General features: G+C 37.6%; 1 protein-coding gene across 1 annotated transcript; it reads left to right on the top strand.

Annotated features, from left to right (window-relative positions):
- Nucleotides 1-208: 208 nt before the first annotated feature.
- LOC141516743 (olfactory receptor 9Q1-like) lies at nt 209-1,144 on the top strand. The gene has a single exon (XM_074227732.1). It carries the CDS (start codon nt 209-211, stop codon nt 1,142-1,144), a length of 936 nt encoding a protein of 311 aa, XP_074083833.1.
- The last annotated feature ends 9,020 nt before the right edge of the window (nt 1,145-10,164 follow it).

The following is a 10,164-nucleotide window of genomic DNA, read 5'->3' as shown; positions in this document are numbered from 1 at the left end:
GTATTTTTTCTAGCTTGGCAAAACAATTATTTGGTAGTTTGATTGGTATGACATTGAATAAGAAACTTAATTTGGGAAGAATTGTCATATTTAATATATTAGCTTGACCTAACCATAAGTAATTGACATTTTCCACTTTTTCCAGGATAGTAGTGCACTTTGATCTTGACCTGAATCTTCTCTTTTCTCAGCACCAGTCTCCGGCTTCATGGCTATTGGAAATAGAACAATTGTAATGGAGTTTATCCTGCTTGGCTTCACTAACCACCCTGAGCTGAAGTCTCTTTTGCTCACAGTGTTTCTGGCCTTCTACCTCATGATAATGTTGGGTAACCTGAGCATGATCACCCTGGTCTGGATAAGTCCAAAACTTCATACACCAATGTACTTCCTGCTCCAACATCTGGCTTTCCTAGATTTCTGTTTCTCCTCAGTGGTGTTACCTCAGTTTCTGGTGACCTTAACTACTGGAAGAGCTGTGCTCTCTTATGAGCAGTGTGCCACCCAATTCTTCATGCTCACTTTCTTTGGCACCTCTGATTGCTACCTGCTGGCCATCATGGCCTATGACCGCTATGTGGCTGTGTGCCAGCCTCTGCTTTATGTCACCATCGTGACTCCCAAGACCAGACTGAAGTTTGTGACTGGGGCCTATCTTGGGGGTTTGACTAATGCTACTGTAAGGACCTGCTGCATGTTTTCACTCTCCTTCTGTGGTGACAACCAGATAGATTTTATTTTCTGTGACCTCTCACCCCTGTTGAAACTGTCTTGTGGGGACACTTTCCTACAGGAATTTGTGATTGTGCTATTTGCTCACTTTGTGATCCTGTCCAGTCTGGGCATGATCTTAGTGTCCTATCTGTTCATCATCAGAGCCATTCTACAGATCCACTCTGTTGGAGGGAGGGCCAAGACCTTTTCGACCTGTGCCTCCCACTTGACTGCTATTGGGCTCTTCTTTGGGACCCTTGCCTTCATGTATGCTCTCAGCAAACCTGGAGAATCCCTAGATGAAGGCAAGGTGGTGTCTATGTTCTATACTGTAGTTATCCCTATGCTGAATCCTCTCATTTACAGCCTGAGGAACAAGGAGGTGAAAGAGGCCCTGAAGACAACTCTTAGTAGGCTTAAGTTGTCTTAAGTTTTCCATTGTCACTGAATGTGACAACTGAAATTCATTTCCTCTTTGGCATCATCATTTTAGGGTATGAGCATCACCATGGCCATTGGCAAGTGGAAGAGTTAGGCTCTGTGCTTTATAAATAGAATTATAGGAGACCTTCCCACAAGTTACTTCAAATTACTGAGTGTCAGGAGGGGGCAAAGATAAAGTGGCAGACATAAAAAAGGCATTATCATTTGTTGGAGCAAAGGTTAGGAAACCCAGCCCATGGATTAATTTCATTATAGTATGAATGAAAGTTAATTATTTTGTTGACACTTGGAAAATGATGAAATTAAAGAAAAGTGACATGGAAGAGCCAAAGACCAGAAGACAATAACCAAGGCTCATATTCTCTCCATTAGCATGGAGAGGTGGAAAAGATTAGTATGACCCTTTTCTTCATTTGTGATGCTCTGGAGGGCAGTGTTGGCCACTCAGTACTCTGTCCTTTTTACCTTCCCCCTCCACTTTCATTTCATTTATTGCACTGGGTTTAAATGATTTACCCAAGGTCACACAGCTAGGTAACTATTAAATATCTGAGGCCAGATTTGAATTCAGGCGTTCCTAACTCCTGGGTCAGTGCTCTATCTACTGTGACACCTAGCTTCCCCTTCCCTTTTTTTCACTTTTGAAATAAGCAGAACTAAGTTCTACCCAGGCCCCATCTATCTCCTCTCTGGAGGGTGCATGGGTGGCTTAGCATTAGATATTTTTCTTCATCTCTCCACACCTCTGTCTATCCTAACCTCCCCACCCTCCCTTTATCCAGAGATTTAATTAGTTTCATCTTGTTTTGACAAATCTTGCTTTTAGTCTAGAGGAACTGTGATGTTCCTCAGGTGCATTGTGTCTTTTTCTGCTTTTCTATGTAGTTTATGCCAGATTGAAAATCATTAATACAACAATCATAGTAGAGAGTCTAGGAAAATTCCTGCCATTTGACTAGGACTTAGGTTCTGTGTCCTAATATCAGTTATATATATTTCCAGATAACTTTCTTCCTTCCCAATTTCTTGGGAATGAACTAAGCATGCAATACAAGCCTTCTTGACTAACATTGGGTTTTATATATGCACATACATATATATTCATATATATTTGTATGTAAATACCAATGCACAAAAATATATATACACATACATCTCTCTCTCCCTCTAAATAAATAAACACACACACACACACACACACACACACACATATAAATGCATCTGTTTACATGTAAATTCAAAATCACAATAAAGGAGATAACCAGAAAAATAACAGAAGAAGAATGTATAAATCCCTTTAGGTACTGGACAGACATAAGAGAGTAATTTTGGAAAAGAGTACATTCATTTGAAATTTCCCTTAGACCTTGAAGAGGCAATTATATGCAGTAGCTCAGTTTGACTTTTCCTTCCATGATTCCTGTGGGATCCCAACAGATCACTCAGACCTCTTCCTTCTCTCTGCTAGTTCAGTCATCCTTTCTCTTTAATCTCTGTCGCTATGTTGCAGCTTCTCTTCAATTCAGTTCAGTGAGTCCTTGTTGTGTTGGGAGAGAGCACCATATTCACCCTTACTACGGTATACAGAGACCTGTAGTCCTCACTCCTTTCTCTCATAGATTGTGCATCTTTTCTAAACCTTATAGCTGTCCATCAGGGCCCCTTTCTGGATGGCTTGCTAGAGTTTGAAATTATTTCTCCTTGCTGAGAGAGAATACTTACTCCTTTAAACTACAAATCCCAGAATGCCAGTCAATTTCAAACCCATTAATTATTTACTATATAGAAGACCCGGTTTAAGGTAGTGGGAAAAGTCATGATTTCTTGTCATCAGGAGTTTGCAATCCATTTCTGGGACATGTCACTTACAGAGAAAACTCAGATTTCCATTTAGGAAGAATTAATTATTTCAGCAGTCCCTTCAGTCTGGGTATAAAGACTTAGGTGACTTGTATTTTCACATGGACTGGGTAGTTAAGTAAGTGTACTAAGCTTAGGCAGCATAGATATTCTCTTTTGATCTCTATTCTGGTTGACTCAGAATAGTTTTATTGTTACCCCTTAGGTTTGTGATCATTTCCTCATGAGTCCCATGATTTAAGAGATACCTTTTCAAATTCTTTATAGTCGACAGAGAGCTACTGAATGGAGAAGTGGGCCCAATGCCTCCTCTTGCCATCGATGAGTGTCTGTTTGCATGGGCAGCCATATTTGTTGGAAAAGCCACTAGACCCGTTCTAATTTTCTGCTGAAATTTGATGTTGTTTTTTTGTTGTTCTTATAGTAATGAATCATTCCACTGAAATGTGCCTTTACCTAGAAGAAAGGCTTTAAGTGTTCCTGGTAGAGAGTGATCATGAGATTTTGTGGATGCCCATATTTGGGCAGCATAAATTCAATTTCTATCCAATCTATTACTTTTGGGAACTTCATCTTCTCACATTCATGAGATCTATTAGAGATCTAGTTGCAAAGTAAAATAATTTTCATGTGGTCATGCTATCATTTTAGTCACCACAAAAAGGACAGTTCCCATATGGGACTTTTTACTGATTCAACTGACCTTACAAAAACTATTATTTTGAGAGATTTCCAAGGGCATGGAACTCTTCATGTCAATGGAGCTCCAGCTTGCCTCCCTTGCATCTTACACTCACCAAACACTGATTCAGTGACTCATTAGGTAGTTATTTAGACTTCCTCTCATGCTCATTGGTGTATGAAAGCAATCCTGCTTTCCCCCTTTCTCCTCATCCTATGAAGATGCCCTTGGGAGAAAGAGATGTTCTAATACTTGAAGTATGTAAGTTGTTAGAAAGTTTGACAAGAGATTCTTTTATTTGCTTGCACCATAATTGTCCCTCCTGGGAAAGCTGAAAACCCATGGTAAGCACTGTTTGGAATATGGCACCATTTTGGTATATATTGCAAGATGATAACTTCAGAAGATTCCATCCAGGCTGGTAAGAAAAGGGAAAGGCTACCTCTATGAATAGGTACTGAATTCTCTCTTTTTTTTTAGTTTTTGTAAGGCAATGGGGTTAAGTGGCTTGCCCAAGGCCACACAGCTAGGTAATTATTAAGTGTCTGAGGCCAGATTTGAACTCAGGTACTCCTGATTCCAGGGCTGGTGCTCTATCCACTGCGCCACCTAGCTGCTCCAGTACTGAATTCTCTTACTCAGAGGGCTAAATCATTATTGTATAGTAGAAATGCTGCATTTGGAAATATGCTACTTGGGTTAGAATACTAAAACTGTCACTTCTTACATACATAAGTCATTTCTTCATTCTGATAACAGTTTTTTAACTACAAAATACTAAATTTTATGAGATGACCTCTGAGTTTCCTTCCAGCTCTAAGTATTTTGATCTTGTGATTCCATATTGGATGAAAACAAAAGTCTTCTTTTTTCCTTTTTAAATATTTTATTTGTTTTCCAATTATATACAATAGTAGTTTCTACCTATCATTTTGTAAGGTTTTTGAATTTTACAATTTCCCTCCCCCCAAAGGCATTTGATAATCTTTACATTGTTTTCATACTGTACATTGATCAAAATTGAATGTGTTGAGAGAGAAATCATATCCTTGAGGAAAAAACAAAATATTAGAGATAGCATAATTATGTAGTACACAAAATACTTTTTTTAAAAGTGAAAAATGTTGACTCCCTTCTTAGGAGAGTCCTCTGGTTAGGGGATAGAGTACATGTGATAGACTTTGGTCCTTGTTTAAAGTGGATAGGACCTCCCCTCAGGGCCAATCTAAAGAAGATACGGTTCCCACAATTCTGAAGAAGTGTCCTTCTCACTGAGGAGCTCACTCGGGAGTCCCGGGGAAGAAGACCCCGGACAATACAATAGTAGTTTCTACCTATCATTTTGGATAATCTTTACATTGTTTTGTAGTACACAAAATACTTTTTTTAAAAAAAAATTGAAGGTGATAGACTTTGGTCCTTGTTTAAACTCCACAATTCTTTCTCTGGATACAGATGGCATTCTCCATTGCAGTGACTCTAAAATTGTCCCTGATTATTGCATGGATGGAATGAGTAAGTCCATTAAGGTTGATCATCACTTCCATGTTGCTTTTAGGGTGTACAATGTTCTTCTGCTTCTGCTTGTCTTGCCCAATATCAGTTCATGTAAGTCTTTCCAGGCTTCTCTGAAATCCCATCCCTCTTGGTTTCTAACAAACCAATAGTGTTCCATAGCATACATATTCCGTGATTTGTTCAATCACTTCCCAATTGATGGATATTAACTTGATTTCCAATTCTTTGCTACCACAAACAGGACTGCTATGAATATTTTTGTACAAGTGATGGAAAACTGAAGTCTTCTAACCTTGTAAAAATCTATTGGAAGGAAAACTCAAAATATCCCTACAGACAGATATAGATGAGGGGGAGGAACTGCACTTGTGGGATGCATTGTTTATGCTTTATACAAAGTAGAATGGTTGATTATATCAATAGGCTAAGAGATATAGAAGTGCATGAGATTATTTTTTATGAATCTATTAAATCCAATAAAGAATTTTTAAAAGAGGTATTAGGCAGAGGAAGAGAAAAACTGGAGGAAGGACAACTCAGTGGCATAAATAAAATTCTAGGGAAATAAAATGTGAGTGAGCTGCTTCAGAAAGTGTAACCGCATGCATTCATCAGAAATGGAGCCATAGCTATTCTGCAATGAATGACAATATGATGAAGTTAGAAGATCTGAGATCATAACCTCCCTTTGTTAAATGTATCAGGTCCATGGTAAGAAATTTAAAACTATTTTGCTTGAGATAATATTTCTTACTTTAACTATAATGACAAAATAGCTGCTACTTACCTGGGTATGTTATTACTATATGCTTAACACAATTCAGTTTCATTTTTCAGTTCCAAATTCTCCCCTTCACCACTGAGAAGACAAGAAAAGAAAAAATTACAAATATATGTATATATATATATATACATGCTAAATAAATTTCTGCATTATTAATGTTCAATAAATGAAAAGCAAGAAGAAATGAGTACATGTTTAGAACAAAGCTAAAGAAGACCAGGAAGGGACAGATCTAGGAGAGAACCTAGTCCAACCTTCTCATGCCTCTGAGCAAACAGCCCTTTACATGACAAGGGATCCAAGTGCATACTGCTTTTCCTACAACAGATGGGCAATCAGAATCTAGGCCTTCTATATGCCTCTCTGGTCACTTGCCATTACAATGACTTGTCCAATCAGCACAAAAATTTCTCATCAAAGTCTTCCTTTGTCATTTCTAGGGAAGAGTAAATGAAAAACAGGATTTTTCTCATGTTTAGGACTATGAGGGAACTGAATCTTGATCAGGTCAGCACTCTGGTCAGCTACTTCCCCTACTTGGAGGGACTAAATGAAGCACCAGAATGTTGATTGAACTTGACTGATGAGAATTATAATCATAGCTCACAGACAGATCAAAATCACTGGCAACGGCCTGGATGCCGTGACATTTTTAAGGTCTTTTCCAGGTTTTTATTTGTTTGAGGCAAAAACTACTCAATAGTTAAAGGCTAGGTTAAAAAATTAGGGAAAAGGTGGCCTAGTTTGTTTTTCTAATTAGATCTGGGTGTGGAAGACCCTCAATATTCTTGATCAGAACAGAAACAATTGTTATTTAAACTCACCCTATGCCACCAAAACCTCTACAATGATTAATGGAATTTTGGGTTGGGACTTATTGGCCAATCAGTGAAAACCAGAGTGATTTGGGTTTAAAGGCTTAGTCAAATAGTCCCATTTAAATCACACTATGCTTTATTAAAAATCTGCTTTTCCATAACTTTATTTCAAGAAATATTTTTTTTTTTGTTTTTTGCAAGGCATGGGGTTAAGTGGCTTGCCTAAGGCCACACAGCTAGGTAATTATTAAGTGTCTGAGGTCAGATTTGAACTCAGGTACTTCTGACTCCAGGGCCGGTGCTCTATCCACTGCGCCACCTAGCTGACCCTCAAGAAATCTTAAATGGAAAACTACATGAGAAAAACAGAGTCAATTATCCCATTTTAAAAAAATAGAGAAGAAAAAAAATCCAATACCCAAATCCCAAGATAGTTTGGAGAAATAAAGGAAATAAAAATTTATATTCCTTAGGACAGAGCACCCAAATGTAGGGGGTATGACTCCCCTGTAGACAGAGGAAGAGGAGAAAGAGGAGAGAAAGAAGGGCAAGTTGATGGAGAATAGCAACTCTAATAACAATATAGTTTGGATTTATGTGATACTTCAAAGTTTACAAAGTTCCTTGCAAACATTTATTCATCTGATCTTCCTTGTATCAATATGATTTGATGCTCTTATTATCTTCAATGGGCCATCACTCATTATTCAGTGTTATGTGCATTTGTTGGTCTGTGTAGTAGAAAAAGCTGTACTTAGAGTCTCAAAATATGAGGTCAAATCCTGGTTCTGTAATTTACTACCTATGTGATGGTGATGAAGTCACATCTTCTTGCTGGGACTCAGTTTCCTCATCTTTAAAATAAGAGTTGAATTATATGAAGTTTCAGGGCTTTTCTCATTTGAATAGAATTTCTGGCACATTTTCCAGTCATATCTGATTCTTTGTGATACCTTCTGTAGTTTTCTTGGCAATGATACTGGTGTATCAAACTCATTCTACAGATGAGGAAACTAATCCCAGAAAGGTTAAGTGACATGCCTAGGGTCACATAACTAGTAAATATCTGAGACAAGATCTGAACTTAGGATGATGAGTATTTCTGACTCTAAACCCAGAACTCTGTCCAAGGTGCTTGACGACTATTTGTGAATTTAACTATGATAATAGTTCAGAGTCCCCATCCTCTGGAGAGATCGTCTCCTTTGAAACATTTGGTTTTTAATGAGTACTAATCACATGACCTTGGCACAATGGAGTTAACTCCTTAGAGATGCCAACACAAAAGATGAAAAGTTATGGTATTTTGCTCTCAATATAGGTTTGATAAGTAAATAAATAGTATTAATAACAATGAGACTGGGGAATAGATGAATTCTGGATTTGGAGTCAGGAAGGCTTAGCCTTGAATTCTTGCTTCAGATGTGTGATTCTAGGAGTCACTTAGCCTCAGTACTGCACAATTTTCTCTCACCTCTGATATGAAGGAATGACTTCTGAGTCCCCTTCCAGCTCACTACTCATAAACCTATGACCTACCACATGGCCACAATTCTGTTATTCTTCTAAACTCTGGAAGACTGACTGATATAAGCTTATTGTCTACTTGGAAGTTCCAGACAATTTATGGTTTGAGTATTCTCTGGGGTGCCCAAATAACAAAGAACCAAACATAGAGGTCACCACATCATACTTGACTCACACTTCCCTTCAGACTGATTATCAGATAGAGATAGAGCTTAACTAAAAGTGTCATATTGCTCACAAGAAAGAAGAATATTATGTAAGATTTCACCTAAACTAGAGCTTTTGAAGGTGAATTCTCCCCAAATTTTGGCTGTATGGATTCTGGTAGGAATCTCTGATCTTGTCTGGCCCCATTCAACCCATCTTGTTTCAGGAAGAATGTAATTTATAGCCAGATGGTCATGAAATATCATCACTACTCCGTGTTCCTACTTCTCTTTCATTTCTCTCTTGTTATTTACTTCCTGCTCCACTGTATCACATCACTGCCCCATCAACCCTTTTCTCTTCAAAAAAATTTCCGTGTGTGTGTGTGTGTGTGTGTGTGTGTGTGTGTGTGTGTTATGTTATAGAGTGAAGGGGCATTACTGAAAATATTTGAAGTTCAAGAATTCTGAGATTAAATGAAGGCTTTATTATTTTCTCTCTTTCTGACATTGGAGAAGTCAGTTAACGTCTTTGGGTAATTGGTAGCCTTATCAGTAAAAGGAAGACATTGAATGAAATGATTTAAATAAAAAATTATTATGTGACTACTGTTTGCAAGGTTCTCAGTGATGTGAAGGGGTTGATGGAATAGATGATCAGCCAATTATAGATGGCCAGTCAGGCAAACAACCAATATATGTTTATTAAGTATCTATTATATACGGAATTAATCAATGTGGATCTATAAGCACTGAATAGGTGAGATGCACCATAGGTCTTTGGTCCATAAATAGCCTTCAGGGCATCATAAAAACACTTTGGTTTGTTACTGTCTACATAAAACTGAATTTCATCTGCTTTCTTACTGAGCCAAGATCCTTGCAATTTTGTAAGATTTTCTTTTTTTTTTCTTTTAGATTTTTCTCAAGGCAAATGGGGTTAAGTGGCTTGCCCAAGGCCACACAGCTAGGTAATTATTAAGTGTCTGAGACTGGATCTGAACCCAGGTACTCCTGACTACAAGGCCAGTGCTTTATCCACTATGCCACCTAGCTGCCCCTGTACTTTACTTTTGATGGAATTAAATGCTGACTTTTGAGAAATGGGAGCTATCATTCTGATAATCCCTGTGGAGTTCTTGTTTTTCATTTAGCAGTTTCTGAATTTCCCCATCATTTTCTTTCTCTTTTTCCAATTGATATTTTATTTGATTTTTTCAAATTATATATTATGAAATTTTTTAAACATTCATCTATATATGTGCATATTTTTAGGTTGTATGACTTCTTTCCACCTTCCCTTCCCTTCTCACCCCTACTCCTTAACAGCAGTCAAGTGAATATTATGCATACACATTTATGTTTAATATGTTTACAGATTAGTCTTTTTTGGTATGAGGAATTAGGATTAAGGGAAAAGAATGAAATCCATGAGATAGGAAGTAAATGCATAAGAGAAATTTTAAAAATGTGAGTATAGTGTTCTTTCAGATTCTGTAGACATTTTTGTTTTGTTTTGTTTTGTTTTTCTTCTTCTGGATGGGGATAGGATAGTCCTTAGCTGGTTTCCTAGGACTGTCAGAGCTCTCTGAACTTTTTGCTTTGCTCTCTTTGCTTAGCAATACTCTTGTTATTTATTTCATGCTTTTCTAGACTCTGACCATTTATGGT

This window comes from Macrotis lagotis, chromosome 3 (assembly GCF_037893015.1).
Source record: "Macrotis lagotis isolate mMagLag1 chromosome 3, bilby.v1.9.chrom.fasta, whole genome shotgun sequence".
Classification (NCBI taxonomy): Eukaryota; Metazoa; Chordata; class Mammalia; order Peramelemorphia; family Peramelidae; genus Macrotis; species Macrotis lagotis.
Note: the sequence above shows the minus strand (reverse complement) of the source record. Positions and strands in the feature narration are given on the sequence as shown.